We start from the raw sequence: 26,294 nt of genomic DNA, 5'->3' as shown, positions 1-26,294 counted from the left end.
TGATACCATTCTCCTTAAACTTTTCTCTGAGAGAAACCCGATGAGGACCCTAGACGGTACACAGAACGAATCGCTCGTTTTTGCAATACAAATATGGTGTGAATATCTGCCGCTTTACCCCACATGAGAATCCCGTAGGACATTATACTATGTAAGTAACTAAAGTAAACTAGTCTAGCAGTACTAACAACGGTAAGCCCACGTATAATCTGTTATATCGTGACATTTTATTTATCGTCGGGCGACTGTAATTCTAGCTCTTCCCATTGTCACGACAGTAAATCGTGTTCTACATATGTGAACAACTTCATTTAAATATACAAGCCACGACACTTCAAACTGCACGACTATCTGTCGTCACGACGTAATGGGAACCCGCCCTAAAACATAAGTTGAAAAGTCATATATGGGGAAAGTGAGGTGGGGGATATGAGTTCGTGGTCTTTTTATATAGTGTGTATGTGATGGGGATTAATTTATTTTTAAATTTTGTTAATTTTTTCAAAGTACTGCCATCAATTAAAAATGCTTCACATTCATTTCAAAATAAAGATGAATGTATAAAATTCAAACTTGTGATGAAGTATTGTTCTAGATAAATTAACAAATTCAGGTTATGAAATAAAATAATGAAATGCGCAAATTCATAAAATGAGTGTATTAATTAACTTTGAATTAGCTCTTACACTTTTGAGACTATTTATCTTGTAACAAGTTCGTCATAGAGAGTACTGCCTCCGTGGCCGAACGGTTACCATACCGGACTGCCACGCAGAGGTCCCCGGGTTCGATTCCCGGGCCGGGAGAAATATTTGTATGGCCTACATTTATTTCTCTCGTGAGTTTGGGTGTAATTTGTGGTTGTCTATGTGTGTGTCCATGGCACCCGCGACACAGGGTTTCCCTAGTGCGGGGCTATGTTGAGTGTGTGCGTTATTATTATTATTATTATTATTACTGCTTTACCCTTTCCTGCCGTCAATATCCGAGTTTGAAGGGTAAGGGTGCTGGTGACATTACAGGCACATGTGACTTGTCAACCTCCTCAGACCTTTGCGATTTAAAGCTCTGAGTGGCACAGGAACTGCTATGGACAGGGGTGTCGTTTACCATCAGGCGCACGACTTCACGATTTGTTCCTCTCGCCACTTGACATCATAATAAAAAAAATAAAGAAATGACTTTACGTTTGTCGCTAGCAAATGCGTAAAATATTTGTAAATAAAATGTTATTTCTTATTGTGATACAATTTGTTATATACAGAATTGTGAACTGTACGCGATCGCGGGCAACAACTGTCCTGTCTCAATTTGACCGGCGTAAAATCATCGTGGCGAAAATTAATTTATTTTAATGAAGTATGAGCTTTTTTTTTAGTTTTTTATTGAATGTCACGATGTTTGACCTTTGAAATGATCCTTACATAAAACTCAATCGATCAGCGCTAAAAAAAATTTATTAATTTTATTCATTTTTACGAACAGCTCACGCTTGACCAAAAAATTGACAGTTCCAAAATTGTTTACACAAAAAAATACTTAATGGTTCCTAAGACAGTTTCCTTGTTTATCGAGTTCTTAGGTTTTCGCGATTGTTACACATAACAAACAAACCGACGTTTCTTGAAAAAACAAATATATGCGATTTAAATTCGGAAAAATAGTTTCATTTCCTATAGTTTCCTTGTATCTTCTGTGGTTTCGGATTTCCCCATGCCGTCCCATTTTAAAAAAAAAATCTGTAATACTTCATAAAGAAAACGTGTAAAAAGAGTTGCAAGTGAATAAAACAACCAAGTTTTAGATACATGCGACGGAATTGCACTATTTAACTCCACCTTCGTCTTTCCATCATCGCATCACCCTTATGTTGAACATATTCCAAAAATTCGCACGAAGCGTTACGCTTCCACAATTGTACGGCGAACGGCTATGGAGTGGTATTCCCTGCCTACAGACTTGTTCTTTGAACGTTACAACTTGGTCCTTTTCAACGCGAGACAGAATAGGCATTATTTAGATATGCATGCACCATTGTCGACCTCATCATCACTTTCCATCACGTGAGTTGGAGTGACGTATCATTAAAAAAACAGCTGAAAACGATGAAATACGCTCCTCGTGACAGAATCACAATAGGAAAGTAATATCACTAATGAACAATGGACAAAAACATATCGTATCCATCTACGTACACGGTGAGTTATACGGTGGTCTTGTTAATGAAATTGATGTTGTACGCGGAACCAACCATACCCATGTACATGTAATGGTCTATATGAAACTTTATACAACGTTCGTTTTAATATGTTTTCATTTTCAGTCGTGTACGGGTTTTTTAAGGCAAAATGTACATATGTTGGATATACTTACTGTAACCTTATGAACATAAATCTCACTTCTGAACACAATTACCTTTTAAAGAGAAGATTTAGGCAGACGCATTGTAGATTGGAGACTTGTTGTCGAAGAGTATCTTATATATCTTAAACATTTCATCTAGCAAATAAATTTTTTCGTCGCTTCTCCTGTGGTGACTCGGCTTAAGCTGTCATAACTTACTAGGTCAATGTGGCGGACTAAATTCTCTCTTTCCCGGGACTAGTATGCCCTAAAGTGAGACGCATAATGAGTTGATTATGAATGTCAGAATATTACAATTTAAAATACAATATCCAGGGATGAGGTAGTCACTAATATAAACAATAATAATTTATGAGAAATGAAACTATTTTCCCCATATTTTTCCCTAAATCACGTATATTTGTTGGAAAAAACTACGTTTTGGGAGCTTTAATTTTATTCATTTAATTATTATAATTCATAACCATTCTGAATGCCATTGTTGGAAGATACGACAGTCCAATATTGAAATGCTGGATAGAGCAAACGAAGGGCGTAGGCCAATTTTTAACGTAATTTTAATTTAAACTTTCAATATTTCTTTTGTTAGTTTTCTTATTTTTATTTTATGATTTGAATTTTGTGATTTCAAATAGTTGTAATTTTCATGTTGATTGATGATTTTAAAGTTTTGAATTTGTATTTATTAATTTTCGTTTATTGTTTGTAATCTTATTTTCCATTCTATTATACATACTATCTTTCTTTTTAAGTTCTTTTACGAGCAATCTATAGTTTATTAAATTTTTATTGAATTGATATTCAATTCTTCTTTGTGAAATTACTCCACTAGTTTGTTACAATTATTAATACAAAGATCGAACAATCAGAAAAAGCACTCAAAAAAAATTCCTTCGATCCGACGTCTTCTTGCAACGTCGACGTCGATTCGAATCCGACCGGATCGAAGGAATTTTTTCTGAGTGCTTTTTCTGATTGTTCGATCTTTGTATTAATAATTATAACAAACTAGTGGAGTAATTTCACAAAAAAGAATTGAATATCAATTCAATAAAAATTTAATTAACGCAGTGAATAGCGACATCTCTCGCCAGGACTGGTAGCTGTAAAGGTACTAACTGGGTGATAAATCCGTCAAAGATTTCTCATAGATGGCGCTACGGCTAAAAAGTCGTTGAAAGACCAAGTACAAAGACACGACGCAAGCACATAGAAAAATTCGTGACGTCCGTTGGTTCGTTCCGTGGCTTAGTTGGTATAGCGTCTGGCACGGTATGCAAGAAGACGTCGGTTCGAATCCGACCGGATCGAAGGAATTTTTTCTGAGTGCTTTTTCTGATTGTTCGATCTTTGTATTAATAATTATAATCTATAGTTTTTTAATCCGAAATAAAGTGTTATATTATTCTGGATATCTATTATAGACTCTCGTCTTTCTTAGTCGTAAGATTAATTTTGAATTTTTAAATGGGAGAAGAGAGAGGCACTCTTCGGCTATGGCACGTAAAATAATTATTATTGTGATACACTGGACCCATGTCACGGCAGAGTCAACTAGTAGACTCGAAAATAGTTATTTGTTATGCAAGGCTGCAAACTTAGAACAATAACGCATAGAATGATAGTTTCATTTCATTTCATTTTAAACTCTACCGCTCATTCGTAAGGCATCCGTTGCTTTGCAACGTTTTCGTGTCTTGTTGCAACGAAATTAATTTTCGTTAGGTTATATTTATATAAAAATACAAGTTGAAACGCGTTACTTCCTTGTGGAATGTGATGTTAGTATCTATTTTATGTTTGTCAGACGTATTTTTACACTCATTTACCGCACATTTCGTCAGTTTTAGCTAAAATTCTTGAGCTGTTCGCGGTGCAAGTTGACCTTGAGCACTGACGGCCCGCCCGCTCATGTAGGTCCTTTGGGAGCGCTTCAATTTGCCTCACTTAGCGTGTGCAGACTAGGTTTCTATGCGTTATTATTCTAAGGCTGCAAAGTTGTTGTTTGGCGCGAGTGTTTGTATTGAAACCTGAACAAGCGAAGGATTCTAAGACTGAACCATGAGCGAAGCGTCGCTGTTTTTTTTATTCACAAGATAAAGTTTATCTTCGGATGCGTTCTGAATTTGCATCTCATCAATTTTTATTCTTGCTTGTACTTATAAGTTTGTGTGATTATTGAAATTAGTTTAGTTCTTCGACGAATCAAAATAATTTAACAAACAAAATTAGTTATTATGGTCAATTTAATATCAACCATAATAAGAATAAAATATACCAACTGATCTAAGTTACATAAATAATGTACGACAAATCACGTAGTTGAACGTGTTATTATGATTTTTTTTCATCGAAGGAAAAGTTGGGTGCACCACAGTCCATTGTCAGGTTCGACTTTCAAAAACCTTATCCACACAGCGTGCAAAAAGTGCGTTTGCGCGCAGATTTCTAATGAGAAAGAAATCCTTTCCGAACTAGTCAAGTGAAAAATAGTTTTATTTCCTATGAGTAAAAAACCTAAGAACTAGAACAACATACAAAACATAGTATAGTATAACAAAACAAAAACAACATCAATTAAAACTTGTAGATGTTTCTCATTGTGTATTTCAAATCTGGCTGCCAAAGGTAAGTACCAGGCCCAACAGTGATAAACTTAAGTAAATAAGGGCTGTTTAAAATGGAACATAAAGTACGGAACAGGGCGGAACTCATTTCTTATTTCCCCTAAGATAAAAAGGTTTTGTGACGTGCAGGATCCAATTTCCCTCTCGGTTTAAATGAACCGGATCCCTTGGGCGCTTCCGACGTGAGTTATTCTCCGTTCGTTACAGTATTGTTTTATCATGCTTAATTGTTTTGCGTTTTGAACAAGCCCAAAATTTTTATACGGGTCATCTCTAACGACAGGGTTTTGGCCATCCGTTGCATTGCAGTTTGGGAACTACGACTGGTTGCATCAATGTAGTCTCTTCACCGCAAGGCTCAATTTATATTGCGGCGGAACGGAATGGAAGCAAATTTTTGTAACGCAATAAACTTTATGGCCAATTGTGTAACGTGCAAAATAGATACGAAAAATCTTCCGCTGAATTCTCGCCCATGCTCGAGAATGCTCTTGCATTCGCAGCTGCCGTCGGCGACGCCTGACGAATCCGCGGGAAGTGGCGCGAAGGCAGGGGCAGTGTGACGTCTAACATCGACGTAATACTATCTGCCTTCCTCAAGCCGCAGTCACGCGAATGCTCGAATATTCGCGCCGACCGTGCGCGCCTTCTCACGCAGCGCAACAAATTGAGCCTTAAGAGTTCTCATGCCAAAAAAGTTATGACGTTGGCTCCGCCCAAATTTGTGAAACAAATATATGCCTGAAGTTCGCGTGACATGCGACAGGAGATGTTGAATTTTGCGCATTAAAAGTACCAAATTCGTTTTAGCGGAATAACTCTTAAACTAAAGGGATTAAAAAAAATCCGTAGTAACAGTTGTCGATCATGTATAAATATAATTAATTATCTAATTTTTATCTTAATAACCTGTAGCATTTCAAGGATAAATCGAAAAAATGTGAAAATTAGAGGTCATTTCGTGATTTTTATCTATCGAGGAAACTTTATTGTTTTATGTTTCATATTAATGTCTATGCTTGAATATATCGTGTAGTTACTAATACAATATTTTATTTTTAACTTTAAAGTGGATATACCCTTTAAAGTTAAAAATTAGGAATTAGATTAGGAATTTTTCCTCTGCTCCCTCTTAACGAAACGTACTAAACAAAAACAAATCAACGTACCTAGTTTAGAATTAAAATAATAGGTACATGACGCTACAGGTACTCGAATCATTTTCCCATCACGCTAAACACCCAGCTGTAGAAAATAGTTCTCAAAACTTTTTTTGTGATACCTAGTGACGGAACGAACAATTCGTACGTCTGGTGGAAAGCGACACGCCTGTCCCTAACAGTTGCAGTGCCACTGCTCCCGTCATCCTGACGTCGAAGTCGACAAGTCCCATGTTCCTCTAATTTTACCAGCACCCTTATCCTTAAATACCGGAACGCAGTAATGCTCACATTACTGCTTGGCGGCGAAAATGGGTAAGATGGCAGTTCCCTGGAAGAACCTTTTCACAAGGAGCTCTGGAGCTGACTACAACTCGTCGTTCCCATAACTTTCAATGTCAATGGACCTAGCCAAAGTTAGAGCTAATTAAAAAGGATAAACAAAAATTAACTTGTTACTCCGCGAATCTTATAAGTTTAAATAGTTCAATAGACGGGTTTGTGTTGCCAACTTCCCTGCGCATTAAATTAATAATACAAGGGCAATTACACTACAATGAAAACAAATTTTTCATATGATTTTTCAAATTATTTACTTCCGCTCTTATTAACACGGACTTCCACAAAATAATGTCTGTACCTATTAATTATTTAAAAATGAGGATGAGTTATTAACCGTTTACAGTCATTCTCAAAACAAAAACCATTTTTTAGATCAATTCTCCATTTCAAGACTAAGTAAATTGGTAAATAAACATAGTAACCGATTTGATATTCACAGTGCCTCACCTAGCAGGATACGTTCCGTTTTACTCCCAATTACTTAAATATGTATTTTTTTGTTTTTCCTTTTTTTTCTTACAGTTCATCAACTCAACAAGTTTTATACTCGTGTAGATATTTGTAGTAAGCCGAATGTAATATCATATTTTTTATTCATACTTTTGATTATTGCTGTTGTTATTAAATAAAAAATAAATAATGTCGATTTGCCCTTTTACTTGATGTTAAATCATGTTGTCAATTTTACTGTGCTTCTGCTTATTGCAAGTTCATCAGTAACTGATTGATACATTTAGTTTTGAGGTGTTCTCAGTTTACTTTATTAAGATTGTAATAATATAATCAAGTTGATACCTCCATGAACATTACGCCAACTACATTGTTTGATCATTTTCTGTTTTGTAAAATTCCATATTTATTTACTAATATTATTCTCCCCGAATTTTGTGAATATATATAAAACAAAATTAAAAAAAAAAACAAAAAAACGAATTTTGTGAAAAACCAATAAACAAAATAAAAACAGAACAAAATGTCGTAATGTTCACTGGGGGTATCGAAATGTTGGTAAATCTTAAATAAATAAATATTCTCCAAAATCCTAATGCAGCTATTTAATTTGTAAGTTACGTATGTTATTTATATATTTATTACGTATCTCTGTAACGGTAAAAGACAATATCAAAATAAAAAATACCCCTTGGAGAAGGTTTCTAACCCTAAAAAAAAAATTTAAAGTCACAACAACAGTTAAAAGTATACCATGATTCCTTAGCGCCATTTTGATAGTTTTCCTCGGTAGTAATAATAAAATATAGGTGACGTAACCGGAATAACCCTACCCGGTCGAGTTATTTATCGGACGTCGGGGCGATAATGAGATCGGAGCCGTGTCAACCCTATAATGAGATAATGCGGAATCAACTCGTGTTGCGGTAATCGACTTTGTGGATACAAATATTTCGTTCTGTTAACCCGAATAACGAAACGGTAATGGAGATTCATTGGTACCTTTATTTTGTATGTTATTTAAAGTGTCTATACCTAGTCTATATATATAATACTGCACGAAAAATAGCATATCCACCATTTATTGCAACGGTACAACACAAAAATACACAGTAAGAAGGAATAAGACATGCTTCGTCAGCAAAAAAGAAAAAAGTAGCAGAAGTTCGTCCAGGGAAGTACTGCCACCGTGTCTATTTCTGTCGCCAAGCAGTGATGTCAGCGTTACTGTATTCCGGCTTGGAACGGTAAGAGTGTTGGTGATATTACGGGCACATGGGACTTGTCAACTTATATCTCAGGGTGACGGGCGCAGTGGCAGTGTCCCTCAGACCTTTGCGATTTAATGCTCTAAGTGGCACTGCAACTGTTGTGAACAGGCGTGTAGCTTACCATCAGGCGCACAACTTGTTCGTCCCGTCACTTGATATTATAAAAAAAAGGAGGCTGAGGGGGTATGAACGCGTAAGAAGGATTTGGAAATGCCGTGATGGATTTGAGGAACCTTGAGTCCAGAAAACGAGGAAGACCGAAGATAGGATGGATAGATCATATCGCCAAAGAAGGAGCTGCCATGTTTCTGAAAACGACACATCCAAGAGAGCAAAGTGAAAGGACAGTAGAAGAAAAGCAAACCCCACCATCAGATGGGAATAATAACGTTGAAGAGAAAGATGCAAGGTAATTTATGTAATGAAACGTTTATTGATTAGTGAATTTACTATTTAACCATATTTGTGAGATACTGGTGCCTGGGGTCTACCACCGTTTTTCGTCCGACATCCGTCTGAAACCATCATTGTCAAATATGTAATACACGACAGTATCCTTTGACAGTAATTGTTGAGGACACATGTCCACTTGCAGACCCCTTGAGACGGGCATATATGTAAATGCCTGTGTTACAAGTCGCCAGGTCCCCCATTCCACGGAATGTACTAGAATAGGGTTAAACTCAATTTTCAATTTTAAGTACCTACCTAATTGACGTGAAATTGAGTTTAACCAAGTTAGCAGTATAGATATGTAATAATAGTATATCAAGGGTAACAATGGATTAAAGAGCTTATTATCTGATTTCAATTACTTTTACAGTTTACTAAATTAACTCATATGGTTATTGAAAAGCATATTCAAAGTTAACTTATAGATAAGACTTGTTAACAAAGTCAATAAATTCATATGAGTTGTTAGGGTAAAAGAGAAGTTGTGTAAGTGTGTGTTGTATATTTGGGAGGGAATGTGAATGAATTTTAATTACAATGTGGGGCGCAATAGGTTAAAATATTATTGATATAATGGACTACAAATTAGGTTTATATGTTTTTTTAAATACCACATAACGTTTTGAAGCCAGCTATCGATTTTAACTCCATACTACGACATCTATAGGGAGCATAACGCATTAATTAAACGGCAACAGCCTCCGGCCATGTTGAAAATAGACTCGTTACAATCAATCGGAACACAACCGATTCAGTCGCTTTTTTGCCATTCACGCAATTTTTTAGAGCGGCCTATATATAAACGGTGTATAGGTTATTAATAATTGTCTATGGATGCCATTGTATCTGTTATTCATGTATTCATACGACTATAAAGATCATCCACTATTGTTATGAGGTAATGTGTTTCACGGGGACACAAAATGATAAGATTAACCGGCAAAATAAATTAGACCCAACATATTTATTAACTTCATAGTCTCAGCGCCATTATTATTTGACTTCTTTTTCAGTAATTAGGTAACTTTAATGATTAGGAAGATTTAGCAGCAGTAGAGCTCTTTGAGAAAGAGTTCGTCCAAGGACATATTACCATGCCTAATTCTGCTGTCAAGCAGGAATTCGAGCATTACTGCTTTGCTAACTTCAGGCACATGGGAGCTTCAGCTTTGTTTCAGGGTAACAGGCATGGTGTGACAATGCCCCTCAAGTCTGTAATTTAAAACTCTGGATGGAACTGCAATGGTTATAGGTAGGCGTGTCGCTAGGTACCAGGCGCACAATTTGTTCGTCGTCTTTTTTCGTTATATTAAAGAATAACTTTCAACTGCTGTTGAATTTACGCACACCATCACGCTCGCCTACTACTAAAGTAGGTAAAGACTATGAATGTTCTCGTCCACTCCCGTTTCTGTTTTCAAGAACGTCTTCAATCTGGTTGAGACAGTGTACACCGCGTGTACCTTTTCACCGTTTCCCACAAAGTCAAGATAACCACTCCAAGAGCACACCTGGCATCGATGTAGGTGGTTCGCCAGTACCAGAGCAATGAAATAAATTTCGAAGCACTACCGACCAGACCAAAACCAATTTGGATGAGGTCCTTTTTCGAATTTGTCTTTCTAAATTATCGCACATAGTCATTGACTTACAAATAAATGGACGACAGGTCTAATACAAAAACCACGAAAAAAATGTCCCAAGTCAACATATTTAAACGTAGTGGCATGTAAAGGAATATGAAAAAGCTTTTAAATTGTAATGTCATCGCAGTACTGTCTAATTTTGCTTGCTTCGCTGTCAGTCAAACAAACGAAGACTAAAGCGTGAATGACGCTCTATATACGATTTTAAGGCGCTATAAGTTCTGACACTTTTTAGCGCGGACCCGACGTCCATATAATTGTAAGTCAATGCACATAGTGCTAACTGCCAGGCCATTCTGCAACCCTATTACTCTCCGCTACATCTATGTCAAATTTAGTAAGCGCTCTGAATTTATTGCCCGTGTGTATTATTAACTAAAAGCCTTCTTAACAACTTAACTAAGTCCTTGAAACAGATCACATAAGTCTAAATTGATGTAACAATACAGAAACTATTGAGCTGGCTGTGACAAGTCTTCCGGAAACAAGACGACTTGTAGGACTGATCTTAGTTCGATAATGTCTTTAACTTGACCTATTAAATTCCTTATGTTCCATTGTTGCCGAGTAGAATATAAAAAAAAAGAAAATGGTACAACAGGATTACGCTACTTTTATACAAAATTATTTACATTTGAATAAACATATACGAGCCAGAAAATCACACCAATTACTTGCTGCTAAAATATGGAATTGCCTGTGTCTGTCTTTTGTTCCTCTGTGTTGGAAGTTCCTGGAACTTCCAACGTTAAAAAAAATTGTTTAACTGTTAAAGCTGCACAGAGGTCGTCAGTCGGTAAGCTACCTTGAAACAACTGTAAACACAAACTCATAATTTAACCAGGTTCATAGTTCCGGAAAATTAATCCTATCAATTTTCGTACACTTAATGCTCTATTGAATATTATCCCGGAAGATTACCGAAAACTTAAAGCTAATGGGTTCATTGGGATGATCTCTACTCATTATTTTACTGCTACAAAGTTATACGAAAAATATTTAACTAAAAATATTTTGTATTACAGGTAGCCTTACGTTAATCGACAATGGACTGTGAAAAAATAGACGAGGATGACATACGCGGCCTACACGTAGCAGTATACCTCCTCCGCAGGAATTCGTTCCTTCAGGGAAGTACTGCCAACTTACCTATTTCTGCCACCAAGCAGTACTGTAAGCATTATAGCGTTTCGGTTTTGAAGGATAAGGGTGCTGGTGAAATTACAGACACATGGAACTTTTCAACATGACTGGCGCGTTGGCAGTGACCTTCAGATCTTTGCCATTTAAAGCTAAGTGGCTTGCTCGTCCTGTGACATGGTGTCATAAAAAAACAAAGAATTCCTCAGTCTCTTACTGTACGTATAATGATCGTCGAAGGAAAATAGTTCGAGAGAATTCGCAAAATGTCTGGAATAACAATGTTTTTTCGTTCTGAAAACGCAGAAGACAGCGGCCTGACGGCAAAGCCAACTTCACCATAAACATGCAACAAAAGTGATCCAAAATTATTTGTCCACATACAAATTGTGGATAATCCATCAAACAACCTATTAGTTTTTAACAAATGTACACCTTACAACGAACTAGACTAGGTTAGATAAATCCAAATTACAGATCAAACGTTCAAAACTCAACTCGTATGTGTATAGAATATACTCAAGTATCTCAGGCGACATTCACCCACTGAGACTTTATGTGACACTATTAAATATTATCTGACTATAACTGCAATACTTTGGCTGTAATAGATGGCCTAAGAAATAGTAGCGAGTTGAGAAAAGCGTGCGGAAAGAGCCCCGAGATCCATATAACTATGATAAGGCCATGAGAATGTGAAGTTGTTCCTGCTCGTATCAATCGACTATCTTTTCATTCTGTGAAGCAACTTACCAGTATTTGACGAAGCCCATTTGATACCAAAATCAATTTGGTGGCGTCGACCTTTGCCACGAACTTTAACACGAGATCACATTAATATATTAATTATTCCAATAACAGCTGACCGGTAACTTAATCTCGGAACCAGTGATCTCTTAATTTCAAGGGAAATCCATTTGCAAATCGTACAAAATCAGGTTTCGTTTTGGGGTTTTGAGGATGGAGTTCATTGCTAAAGCGAAGTGATACGAAAAATGCGGAGAAATTAGATCATTTCAGAGCTTCTTCAAAGAACAATATGAACTGACATTGATATCAAAAGATAGTACTAGATAGTACCACGGGTACTTTCCACCTTTGCAGATAAAGGGTAAACTCATCCACAATTTATTTCAGGTTTTGAGCGTCCAATTATAAGGTGCAAACGTGCATAAGCACCCGTCTTAAAATTCTAATTCAACATACTTTTTAGAAGGCATCATTTGTTTACAGTCATTGGTTCAACGTTTAACTTAGTTACAAAAATATACGTATAGTGTTAATCATTACTAGATTATCCAGCTAAAACACCGCTTCCGCTATGAACAGACGCTTCGGTGTTAACGCCCAAGGACGGTACCCTGGCGACCCTAATTGGGGTTAAATAACGCGAGTGTCGCTGATATTATGCCTAATTAAAATGTATATTACATTGTTACGCCGTACACATGTGTGTTTAAAAAAATATGATATTAACTGTGGATTAATCGTGGAGAGCGAGTGTCGACTTCAGCGTACATTTCTCAACCATATTAAGGTGTCCTTAAAAAGGCAAGGCAACACCCGAAATAAACAGGCGTGTACGCAAAAACTTTTTTTTTTTAAAAGTTCGAACACCATTGGTGGTTCGAACACTTCGAACCACCATTGCGTCTCCAATTCTGGATTTTTTCCTATCAATTCCAGTTCCTAACAATGACATGTCAAAATTGATGAAAGATACTATATTGCTCTGGTAGAGGGTATGCAAGCCGGCAAAACCTAAATTCACTGAAACTATTGAGAAGACGACTCTGAAAGAAATGACGTTGACGAAAGTCAGGTGTGCAACAAAATGCCACAGGAGGTTTTTTTGGACACATGTGGCGCTTTATTGGTGGAGCTGCAACATGCTAACAATAATACAAATAAACTAGAAAAAACTGTTACAATAGATAACAACAAATCCAACGCAGCGTTTGAACAAAAGTACCCTCTTGAGTATGAGAAATTTTTTTTTATAATACCAAGCGGCGGGACGAGAAATTCATGCGCCTGGTGTTAAACGACACGCCTGTTCATAAATTGCAAAGATCTGAAAGACACTGCCAATGCGCCCATCACCTTGAGACATAAGTTGATAAGTCCCATGTGCCTGTAACTTCACCAGCACTGTTACTTTTGAACAGCCCAGCGAAAATGTAAGTTAATGATTATTAAAATAGAAAATATTATGGAAGTATTTAGTTTGCTGATGTAGAATGCTTAAGTGGAAACAACCGTAAGAATAAATCAATAAACCAGCTATCATCATTGTTGGGTCTAAAACCTCAAGCACTATTATTCGTAACCTCGTAACTAGCTTAGTTTGCTCACGTAGAATGTTAGTTGGAGTAACGATCAATAGCATTAGAGAGAAAATATATACCAATGAAGGTTTAACAAAAACAAAGCGAGCATTGGTCTGGAATACCAAAACACAAGTAAATTACTTACAAAAGTATGTGACCAATGGCAAAAAAGTAGTGAAGAAACTGATGAAGATAAATCCGCAGGGATAAGATAGGAAAGCGACATCAATGAATTACATTCCCTTTCACACACTCAGTTTCTTACGGTGTTTTTGTGTTTATTTTCCTACCCTCATCATTGCTCTTTACGGCTCTGGACAACATCGAGTCTATATCTGACTAAATTAATGTGATCAATGTAAACACTTTCATGCTAACGACTTCTTAGGTTATCGCAATTGCGAAATATTTTTAATGATACAATTTTTTTGGATTTAAATCTCGTATATTTCATAATTAATCGTTATGTTTAATACTAATATAATAATAACAACATATTTCTAAAGGAACTGGGGGCCTACCACCACCTCTTAAACAATATTATTTTAACCTTACATTTCGTACCATAACGCGCTTAGAGTAAGCTTATTGTAATGTTAAAACTATGATGTTTTATTGGCAGCTTTGTGCATTCACTCAGTTCGTGCTATGACGCGACTTTAACACTAAAGTAATATTGCTCTTATGTCAAATTTAGCAATCTTAAAATAGTTACACAGATGCAATGGAAACAGTATCATTTTCGAATTTATTGTCTAAATATTGCTTTGTAATGATTAACAGTTAAGTTGAACTTATTTATTTACACATATCTCTTCAATATTTTGTTTACTTTTTATTTAATGGCACATAGTAAATAATTTTTCGTTAAATAAAAATACGCGATGTTTATTTCGTAAAACTATAACAGCGCCATCTGTGTGCTCCTTGGTGAAACTAACAGTTGACACTAGACTATAGTTCCGAACTCACAACGAGACTACGAAGACCAATCAAGACTCAGCTTGTTTTATTCATTTTTCTTCATGAAAATGCGGAATACCTAATTATTGAAAACAACGTACATAATTTTAATGGCTTTTATTATTACATACTCTTCTTTTCTTAACAGTCAAAATTCTCTGAATGTAAATAACATTAAGTACTTAAACATTACACTACGATAAGATGATTCGGAACAACAAAAAAGAAAGAGATGGCATTGTATACTTCATATAGCGTTATCTCTTACCTATTTTTAGGAATAGCCAATATTGAGAATTCATTCGTTCTTTCATTCACTTTTGCAATAATACATTTCTTGGTTGACAGGTTCGCCATGGTACGAATATGAGTAATATTATAATAAGCTTACATGGAAATAAGATTGATTTTGGAAAAGTTATGGTATAAAGTATTACCTGACGATATAAAAATTTTACCTACAACTAGATTTAAGAATGTACTATTTTAATTGCTTGCGACAAATTGTTTTATAATGTAAACATGATTTTTCGACATTTAAGCCCAATGGTTTATAGAGGGCTTATAAATATATAGAGGGTCGCAGGCTTATTTATCTTTTTAACCGACTTCAAAAAAGGACGACGTTCTCATTTCGCCTGTTTTTTGTGTGTATGTCCTCCGGCATTTCTTTTTTCGTTGGAACTCAGTGGAGTAACTCAGTATTGGTCCCATTTAAATTTTAAGGAAATACCTCTAAGGATGGGAAACAAGAGGATGAATCCGATTTCGCGCACTTTCCGGTAACCGCTTTCAATAAAACTTGGCAAATAGACGTGATTCCCCAAACTTTCGAAGTCGGTTTTTTGGTACACGGTACTAAGATCATCTTAAGTCATAATTTTTTTGTTTTTTTTCTTAAATTACATTATTTAACTAAAAAAAAATCGAATTATATAATATGATATGATTTAACGAGTAAATGCGAACATTGTTTACTTTGCTATTCATATTTGTATACTAACTGCTGGTGTAAGACGCTCAACTATAGTAATCTTAAATTATGTAAACTGTATTTACTATGTATGCTTACAAATAAATACGTACATATCTATCTCTCCATCTCTATTTTAGTCTAATATAGTTCAGGATATGGTGGTTTGCATTAATGAATATTAGACATAACTGGTTTATGAATTTACCATCCTAGTCAGTGTTATTCCGTAATCAGTCGATGTTAATAGATTCTGATCCAAAAGCACTTCTTCAATCCATTCTCAACGTCCATCTCACCCGCAACGCCTGGACGCAAGCTACTCTCCCCATCAGACATGGTGGTTTTAGGCATCAGGAGTATATCCGCCATAGCTCTTCCGGCCTAGCCTTTTGTCCTCAATCTACAACACGGTCAACCTCATAGGCAGTATTCTAAGGCTTTCACCAACAAACTGCGAAATGACGTGGTTAATTGAGTCCAGAAACGCCTGGCACCATCCTTGCCCCAACGAAAATTCTCTATATAATACTGCCCTACCTAGAGCGTTAACAATTATTGCAGGTTTTTTTATATATTAAATAGGCAGTAAACAAGCATACCGCCCTCATGTTTAACTGCCTCTGTGGCCGAGCGGTTACCACGCCGGACTGCCACGCAGAGGTCCCAGGTGCGATTCCCGGGCCGGGAGATGTATTTGTATGGCCTACATTTATTTATCTCGTGAGTTTGGGTGTAATTTGTAGTTGTCTATATGTGTGTCCATAACACCCGCGACACAGGGTGTCCCTAGTGCGGGGCTGTGTTGAGTGTGTGCGTGCGTGCGCCTGTAAGACCAGGGGCGTCACGAGCGCGTTGCAAACCCTTTAGGGCCCTTCTCAAACCCCTTTTGAAGGACTCCATAATGTATTCCTGCGGGAAAACCCACAATGACAGGCATTTCATTTTACAACCTAATTAAGCGAGGAAGCTCCTATGAAACCACGTACAGTACGTGATGGACTCGGTTCCAAAGTGCAAACTTCCTACCGGTGGCCAGCGGTGCGATGATAAAATGTTTCTGTTGGCATCATCATCAACAGTTCCAGGTACCATGAAATCGCGTCCCATTTATGTCATACAGACGGAGTGCACTTATTCCCCTTTGCATCATGATGAAGTCGACACCTGTCCTTCCTGGACACATAAATCTCCTCCCCGTTTAGTCTCCATTACCGCAAATCATTGGTTATTACTCAATTTAATCATTTCGAAATTAGACACTGAAACTCCTGACTCCTTTAATTATGTCAGAAATAGTTTTCAGGGGTGCTTCTAAACATTCAACTTTTTGGGATATTGGGGATCGGGTATTCCACTGTCAATATAACATAGTTCTAAAAGTCAAATTGCCTTCAAAGACGTTTTCACTAGAGTTTTGAATTGTTTAAATTGGTTAATACATTCTTCGATCCAACCTGGAAATACTGTGATAGTGTCGGATACGGATTTGTCGAAGTTCCTTATTAAATGGAAAACAGGGTCCCAAAACTGGCAATTTTCATCATATTAATTGTAATTCCAATGAGACTCCAATGCAATGGCAGTTGAGCCTCAATAGAATATCAATGGAATGGCAGAAATCACATTCATTCTTTAATCAATCATTAAAACTACCATGGGAATTATTTTTATATTTGGGAAGCTTAGGCACGTCTTAAGGTCGTCAATCCCACGAAGCCTAAAAACTAAGGCACTGATTGATTAAATAATCAATCAGTGCGTTCTACCAGTTATGCCCTACGCAGCCGAGGCGTATGCATTAACAACAGGCCTCATCCACAAATTCAAGGTTGCTCAGCGTGGGATGGAGGTATGCTTGGGGTTTCTCTGATGGACCGAATCCCTGACGAGGTCATACGTCAAGTGGCCGACATAGCTCGCAAAATCAGTAAGCTTAAGTGGCAGTAGGCCTGTCTGCAGGAGGGTTGATCGATGGAGCAGACTTGTTCTAGAATGGCGACCACGTCAAGGAAAACGAAGTGTGGGACGCCCTGCGGCAATATGGACGGACGATCTGGGCAAGGTGGCCTGGATACGGGCGGCGCAAGACCGGGAGAGTTGGCGTGCTCAAGGGGAGGCTTGTGTCCAGCAGTGGATGCGTGTAAGCTGATGACGATGATGGGAATTGTTATGCAAATCTTCATTTTTATCTCGTTTAATCAGCAACTCGGTCTTCAAATTTATGTATCTTTTCATGTCAGATAGTTATCAGACTATGCTATCGACGTCGACTCTTCATTGAAGAGCAGACTAAGCACCAAAAAATATGCAGTAGCAGTTGAATAGTCTCTGACTCGATGACTAGCCTCTGACAAGCCACAAACTCTTAACTTTTAGCAGAATACCAAACGTACAAAATCCTGCCATAGACACTGTCGACACACAACTGAGATGCTTTAAAAAATTTGTGACTGACTTGGGACCCAGGCCCATTGTGTTCAAAATAAGAAGTCTCCTATTCTCCTACACTGAAAGATTATACTCAGCGATGTTCGCCTGGATGCGATATCTTTATGTCATTCCGGGTTTTGAACGTGCTGATATGCTGCCTAGCGAGACTAATATTTTAATTCTTCCTATTATCAGTGTATCTTGTCTAAGACATTCCTTCGAGATTCCTCAGGCGAAACTTGGGCATGATCCTGTTAATCCACGAGTAAACTTTACTTTCACTTCCAGCAGTGTATTCCGATAAAGTCACGGTTTATGGTACGGAAAGTGACATGGTATCTTAACTGCATGCAGCTGGGTAATGCAACGTGCATTATTGCATCCGTGTTCATCAGTGGGGACTTATGGGGGATTAAAACTATATTTTCTTGGACTTGTAACAGGGGTGATCACTCTTCGCTTTCACAAATTGACCTTCTGTTTCTCCATATTGAGGCAATCGTATTTTTCAGTTGCCGTTGTTGGCTCAAACGCAATACGCGTGAAACAAAAAGTTAAGAAGAAATTAGATGTTCAAAATTGCGCAACATGGCAAAATTCCAAACATAACTATTCAACCTTTACGTAGTTATACTTCAGTATGGCTTTGGTTTTCTTGTTTGGGAACTAATTTCCAGCACAAATGAATGGCAATTCATACACCGACCATTGTTTTCAAAAAGATAAAGAGCGCGCATGGGTCGATGTTTAAATTTCAAAACTTGTCTTGCGATACCGATTATTGGGCAAGTTGGTATTCGTTCCAATAGGCATTTGTAGGACACCCTAGATTGGCCGACTACCGACGACAACGAGGTTGACAGTGAGACGTGTGATAATGCTAATTAGTCCTTAGACTTAATTTTGGTGTAGCTTATTCCGCGCGAGCTCGTTTTGGTCGGCGTTGAAAGGGTCCGCGCGGATGCACGCAGGTGAGGTCGGTCCCCCGCGACCCTGGCGGAGCTGCACCGCTTAAAGGGGTGATGCAGTTGCGATGGGCGCGCCAAATAACTCTCCTCGGAGAGACCACGCGGATGCACGTATGCGGAGCCTACCAAAAGATCCCCGCGGAGGCTGGGGGAGCATTCACTTCACTTCTTCACAACTTCACAGTTGTGAGGATTCTGCCTTGGCTCCCATGGCCCCTGCGTAGCGGACTCTGGGGGAGTTCGTTGCCTGCAGTACGCGAGCAGTACATTTGGAATCGGGGGACCGATGTGTCTCCTTTTTCGGGGAGGAGCAACACTGAGCGCGGCCAGCCGATTTTGGAAGCGCGGACGAGCAATAGCGTATACGTACAACGAAGAGGAGAAACACCCCGGGGGTTCAGTCGGGCTACTCCCCTTCAGGGTTCAGCCCAGTCCCACATAACTCCCTAACTGTAACTCTGCCCGCGCAGAGCCGGGGTATTTGCAAACAGATTCCCCAAAAAAATTTCAGTTACTTGTTCAAGGTCACGTGTTAACATAAGTACCATCCGTCAAAGTCAAATACTCCTCGACGTATTCGAGTTAAACCACACACAAAATACGTCCTTGAAGTTGAAAAATTTTCGGATAAACATTCACGATAAACACAACAATTCCAAACCCACGTATTTTTTCTCGCAAACCGAACTCTAATTTAAAAACTTTTGAGTAAACTGTACATTCCTATCTGACGATAAATCTATACGTTTCACATTGACTTACAAATAAATGGACGACGGGTCTAATACACAAACCACGAAAAAAATGTCCCAAGTCAACGTATTTAAACGTAGTGACATGTAAAGGAATATGAAAAAGCTAAAACGTTGAATTTAAATTGTAATGTCATCGCAGTACTGTTTTATATCGGCACACGGCAAGGAACAAAAACACAGCTTAGCAGTCGAACGTTTATTAACGGACTGGCGAATATAAATATCTTACAAAAAATACCCACTTACAACTATTTAATAATATACCTACATTACACCTCCACCCTTAATTTACGAATCGAAACTTAAAACTATTGTGACTCTAATTTAAATTACAATACACACACACTTAACTGAGGTAGCCATACTAATTAACAAACTAATTTTAAGACTGCCTTAACATTATACAGATTCAAAAATTTATTTCTAGTCAACTTCAAAGCCATACCTTACAACTGGCTTGGGTTGTCTTTTGGGATAACGGGTCACGGGCTGCGGCGGAGAATGAGATGCGCTCGCGCGATTACTGTCGTTCTTTGTCATTATAGGTTCTTTAGGTACCTCGTCTACTATTTCGCTGCGACTACCATTATCATCCACCACCGCAACCGCGTGCGGCGAGCCCGCGAGCCCACCTTCGGGTGCCCCGGACTGTGCCACCTCGCCATCGGTACCCACATCGATGTCAGGACAAGTAACATCTGACCAGCGCGATCTCCGTTTTAGCTGATCAATATGCCTGGTTAAGAATTGACCGTTACCACTATCTACTACATACCGCCTAGAGCCTTCTTTGTCAATAACTTTACCTTTAATCCATTTTTCCTGCCGTCCGTAACCCCTAGCCCAAACCGTATCGTTTTCCGCAAAATCGCGGTCTACACCACCAGCATTTTCCGTTTGAGCGCGCTGTGCCTCACGCACCCTCTCTTGTATGGCATAGTCGTTGCGTAATAAGTCGAGGCGTGTGCGTAAGGCACGTCTCTGTAACAACAACGCAGGCGTCTCACCGGTCGTGCCATGCGTCGTGTTCCGATACGTCAGCAGGAAGTTTTGAAGTGCAGCGTCAATGTCTACGTTGTCCCGCCACGCTTTTTTTATTGCTTTTTTGCATAGCTTTACAGCATTTTCGGCTGCCCCATTCGATGACGGATGATACACGGGTGCGAAAATCTGGCGGATACCATTGTTCTTAAGGAATAATGACAATTCAGCACTAGCATAAGGCGGGCCTTGATCCGATACTAGTTCTAATGGCAAACCAAACCTCGCAAATGTTTCTCGGAGTACCTTAATTACGGCCGCTGCATTCTTAAAACTAATTGCCGCAATGATATAGGAACAATCATTCTATATCCCCACATAATACACCCGTTTTCAATGTATAACTCGTTACGTCTAACAAAATACGGTTTAAGCTCGTTTTCCAGGCAAGATGTAGGCCAGCCCGATTCTACATAAACTTTAATCCTACTAAGCAACAAATCCTTCGCAGTCGCCGCTCTAACGTCATGATTCGTCACTGGTAAAAAGTTTTCGACAAAGTTTGTGTAAGTGACCTCTTTCGCATCCTCCGGTTTACTAGCGGTTAGCGCCGGGAGCCTAGACAGAGCGTCTGCACAATTTTTCTTTGACGAAACATACTCAATATTATACTGATAACCCGATAGTAATAAGGCCCATCGTTGTAAACGAGACGCTGCCATGACCGGAATACCTACTTTATTTCCGAAAATAAATGTCAAAGGTTTATGGTCCGTTTTAAGTGTAAATCTGCGCCCATACAAGTACTGGTGATACTTCCGTATGCCGTATATTATCGCGAGGGCTTCTCGGTCTATCTGAGAGTAGTGCCGCTCGGCCGCGGTTAACGCGCGCGATGCATAAGCGACCGGTCGCTCGCCGGCCGGCGTCACGTGCGACAGCACCGCGCCAACGCCCACGCTACTTGCGTCTGTGGTCAGCACGAGCGGTAGCTCCGGGGAGTAATGCACGAGCACTTCACTACTGGCAAGCCTTGTTTTTATTTTTTCAAAAGCGTTTTGACACTCCGAACTCCATACGTATTTAGAACCCACCTTGAGTAATTCGTAAAGAGGTGCCAATATAGTACTAACATTACGTACAAATTTTGAATAATACATTACCATACCTATGAATGACCGTAATTCAGAAACTGTTGTCGGTGCCGGTGTCTTTAAAATCGTTTTGACTTTATCTTGACAAGTGTGCACGCCCTCTTTGCTAATTACGTGACCCAGATAACTAACCGATTCAGCGAAAAATACACACTTTTCTCTTTTTACTCGCAGACCTGAATTCTCTAATCGCTGAAATACCTTGTGTAAGTTCCCCACGTGTTCCTCTGCAGACCTACCCGTGATAATCACGTCATCTAAGAACACCCCAACTCGCGGTATATCAACAAATAATTCCTCCAAAAGTCGCTGGAATATACCTGGACTGGAAGAAAGGCCATATACCAAACGGTTGTATACAAATAACCCTTTGTGGGTATTAATAACGGTGTATTTTTTTGTATCGTCTAACACCAATTGCGCGTACGCCTGCGAGAGATCGATTTTGCTAAAATGTTGTCCCCCGTGTAATTTAACTAATAAATCTTCAACTCGTGGTAGTGGATAACGGTCAATCTCCAACACTCTATTTAAAGTTAATTTGTAATCAGCACATATTCTAATATTACCGTCCTTTTTTACTACTGGTACAATGGGTGTGGCCCAGTCCGAACGCTGCACCGGGGTGAGTACGCCGTCCCGCACATGCTGTTCCAGCGCCCGCTCCACCGGCTCGCGCAGCGCGTACGCCAGCGGGCGCGCGCGCAGGAACACCGGTCGAGCGTCCGCGCGTACGTGGATGCTCACAGGCGCACCCGTGAAACGCCCAAGGCCGTCCGCGAACACTTTACAATATCTGGAACTGAACGATTCCAAATCGAATATCTCACTTTTTAACATGTTAATCGAGCTGTATTGTAACACTGGTAATTTAATATTCATCTCTGCCAGCCATTGCCTCCCAAGCAATGCTGTCTTACCATTTTTAATAACATAAAGATCTAAAGTCTTTTCTTTGTTTTTATAACATACTTTAGGCCTAATTACTCCAACAGGCCGCACTACCTCTCCTGTGTAGTAGCGCAAAACTAATTTACAATCACAAATATTTATATTACTAAACAGTCTTAAATAAGTGTCGTAACTAATGCACGACACGGCGCTGCCCGTATCGCATTCCATAAGGAGCTCCTTACCATGAACATTTAACGCCATAAGCAACGGTTTACACTGACTTATTGCCAACCGGTTACACTCAATAAAAATTACCTCGTCACTGTCGACGCTGTCCGTATCTCCACTGATGTTCGATACTCCCGTACTGACATAGTTCGTAATATTTGGACACATACGACGTAGGTGCCCTATTTGATTGCATACGCGGCACACATATCGCATGAACTTGCAAGTCACCGAATCATGTGCGCCCCCGCATGCACGGCACGATCGGGGCCGCTGCTCGAACCGCCCGGTCCGCGCTTGCGGCGGCGGCGGCGCCGGCTCCGTGCGCGCGCGCTCCCGCCGCGCGGCGAGCGGCCCGGCCTCCCGCGCCGCTCCGCTCCCGCCCCGCACTGCATCGCCCGCCGCACCCTTCCGTCGCCACCGCTCCCCCGCTATCGCTTGACATGGCACCGTCATCATCGGTTCGGCCGGTGACCTTCCGTGCCCTTGCACAATAGCCGCATCCTTCTCGGCCGTCTCCATACTCACTGCTAAACTGTATGCCCGCTTAAAATCCAGTTTACTCTCCGCAAACAGCCGTTGCCGTATAGTGTCACTAATTATGCCACATACCAACTGATCCCGCAGGCTTTCCTCCAGCCAGTTGCCAAATTCGCACGTTTTTGACATACGTTTTAAAACGGTAATATATTCCGCTATGGTTTCGCCACTATTTTGCGTTCTGTGCCTAAATTTGTATCTCTCGGCTAGTTCACTAGGTTTCGGTTGCAAATGACCTTCCAATATGGCGGTGATTTGTTGGAATGTCTTTGTCTTGGGTCGCTCCGGTGTGCATAAATTAACCAATAGTTCATAGGCTTCCGCACCCATCACCGTAATCAATGTAGGCACTTGATGTTCACTCTTCACATTATTTACGATGAAATATTGTTCCAAACGTTCGATATACAACCGCCAATCGTCTTTATGCACATCGAACTCCGAAATTTTTCCAACCGACATTGTTTTTTTGTATGTATAACAAAACACAGATACACAGACACACACACGTAGGTTACTTTTTGAATATATATGGTATATTTCAAAAAAAATGGCCTCGTCGTCACTGTTTTATATCGGCACACGGCAAGGAACAAAAACACAGCTTAGCAGTCGAACGTTTATTAACGGACTGGCGAATATAAATATCTTACAAAAAATACCCACTTACAACTATTTAATAATATACCTACATTACAAGTACTATCTAAATTTGCTTGCTTCGCTGTCAGTCGAACAAACTAAGACTAAAGCGTGAATGACGCTCTGTATACGATTTTAACGCCCTATAAGTTCGGACACTTTTTAGCGCAGACCCGACGTCCATATAATTGTAAGTCAGTGACGTTTCACGATTATGTGCACAATGCCGACTTACGGGCTTATATAGTCTACAGAGACGTATTCAGTTCCCGAAACGAAGGGTCCTTTCCTTTATTATCGGTTCTTTTACATAATTATGCCTATTCAAGACCTTGCTTACCTTTAGGTGGTCGTTATTGCCCTCATTTTGTTTAAAGAAGGTCAAAAGAGGTTGTATGTACTGGAAAATCCAGCAACGAACGATGGAAGTTTTCTATTCAGTGAGACCAAAATGTTACCTGAAACAAAAAGAGAAACAAAAATTAAATTTCCACTATAATTGTAGAATGTAGGTGAAATTGATTTAATGCGGTCGGCCTTCGCTGCAAGTACACTTGTACAAGCCGCGTTTCTATGTATGAGCGTGTGTCATGTGTAAAGGAAAATGGTACTTCATTCGCATCGACTGTATAGGCGATCAACCCCTCAACAACCACACACATACAGAAGCAAAAGTTTGCAATGTCTTTATTTCAAAGACAAGCAAGTTAGAATTGAAATCGTAAATCAGACAAATCCCCTGAAAATAATTAGTAAGAAACTCTGAGTTGATCTTGGTAAATAGATATTTGTTCAAATTTATCATTCACAACCTGAAACACCTAAACTATCACAGCAATAGATTGTTGTTAATCAAGAATGCAGAAGCCGTAGAACAACCTTTTCTATAAAATTTTCAACCGACTTCAGAAAAGGAGGAGATTCTCAGTTCGACTATATGCGTTAAGATGATACCTCGGTCCCATTTAAATTTGAAGAAAATATTCCACCACTAAGGGTGGCAAACTAGGGGATGAATACGGTTTCGCGCACTTTCCAGTAACCGATTTCAATAAAACTTAGTACATAGATGTAATTCCAAGAACTTTTGAGGTCGGTTTGTATCATAAACGGCATATTTGGAATATCAACAAGAAGACAGAAGCTTTAGTGCCACCAATGAATTTGTGCATTTGTACAGACGACTGTCAAGAAAAGTCTAATAAGGGCAATCGAACTAAAATGGAGACTGGCAGGACTTATTACGAAGCGTGATGCCCACGCAAGGAGTAAAGACAACCGAATGGCGGCCATGAAGTGATGGTTACAGAGACGAGTGACGCCCTGCAGCTAGATAGGTACTCGTAGAAAGATTTCGTCTAAGTCGCGAAGAGATGGATGAGTCTTTATAATACCAAATGACGGAACGGACTGTTCATAACAGTTGCAGTGCCATTAAGAACTTTAAGACACAAAGATCTGACGGGCACTGCCACTGCGCCCGTCACCCTGAGACATAAGTTGATAAGTCCCATGTGTCTGTAATTTTACCAGCACCCTTACCCTTCAAAACAGAACGCAGTAATGCAAAACTTCAACTTCAAAACGAAATCTTTCACAGGGAGTTCTATTGCTACTATTTATATCGTTATGATAAACTGAACCATTTGCCACATGACATTTGAATATAGTAACAAGCACAGAACAATAAATACGGAAGTGGTTAGTTAGCGTCTGACGCGTGCCAACTATAGGTCTCGAAAGACCTACGTGAGCTCAGTCCGCCATTTTCGCTTTGTATGGTATGGTTGTGTCACTCTTTCGTGCAAATTCTCTAAAATCCTAGAAAAAGACCTTATTGTGCTGTTTTGGAGTGCAAAAATGATTGCCGCACCAAAAATATTACTCATAGTAGTATTTCTGCCGGCGTAAGTTGACACTTTTTCAAAAAATGAGTTACATGTACTGCCATGATCAGCAAGAAAAGACAAATCTGTCACA

The 26,294-nt window shown here is 39.2% G+C and overlaps 2 protein-coding genes across 3 annotated transcripts in view; both read right to left on the bottom strand.

The window, feature by feature from the left end:
* The window catches only part of LOC113234707 (furin-like protease 1), a 600,106-nt gene that overhangs the window by 499,184 nt on the left and 74,628 nt on the right, over positions 1-26,294 (bottom strand). The gene's annotated exons all lie outside the window — the stretch shown is intronic.
* On the bottom strand, positions 22,741-24,332 carry LOC113234708. Its single transcript, XM_026470152.1, has 2 exons — positions 23,220-24,332; positions 22,741-22,812 (listed from the first exon to the last, which is right to left on the bottom strand). The coding sequence occupies exons 1-2, from the start codon at positions 24,132-24,134 to the stop codon at positions 22,798-22,800; spliced, it is 930 nt and encodes a 309-aa protein (XP_026325937.1). The 5' UTR covers positions 24,135-24,332; the 3' UTR covers positions 22,741-22,797.

The sequence above is a fragment of the Hyposmocoma kahamanoa genome, unplaced genomic scaffold (genome assembly GCF_003589595.1).
Source record: "Hyposmocoma kahamanoa isolate Upper Pololo Valley unplaced genomic scaffold, ASM358959v1 86, whole genome shotgun sequence".
NCBI lineage: Eukaryota > Metazoa > Arthropoda > Insecta > Lepidoptera > Cosmopterigidae > Hyposmocoma > Hyposmocoma kahamanoa.
Note: the sequence above shows the minus strand (reverse complement) of the source record. Positions and strands in the feature narration are given on the sequence as shown.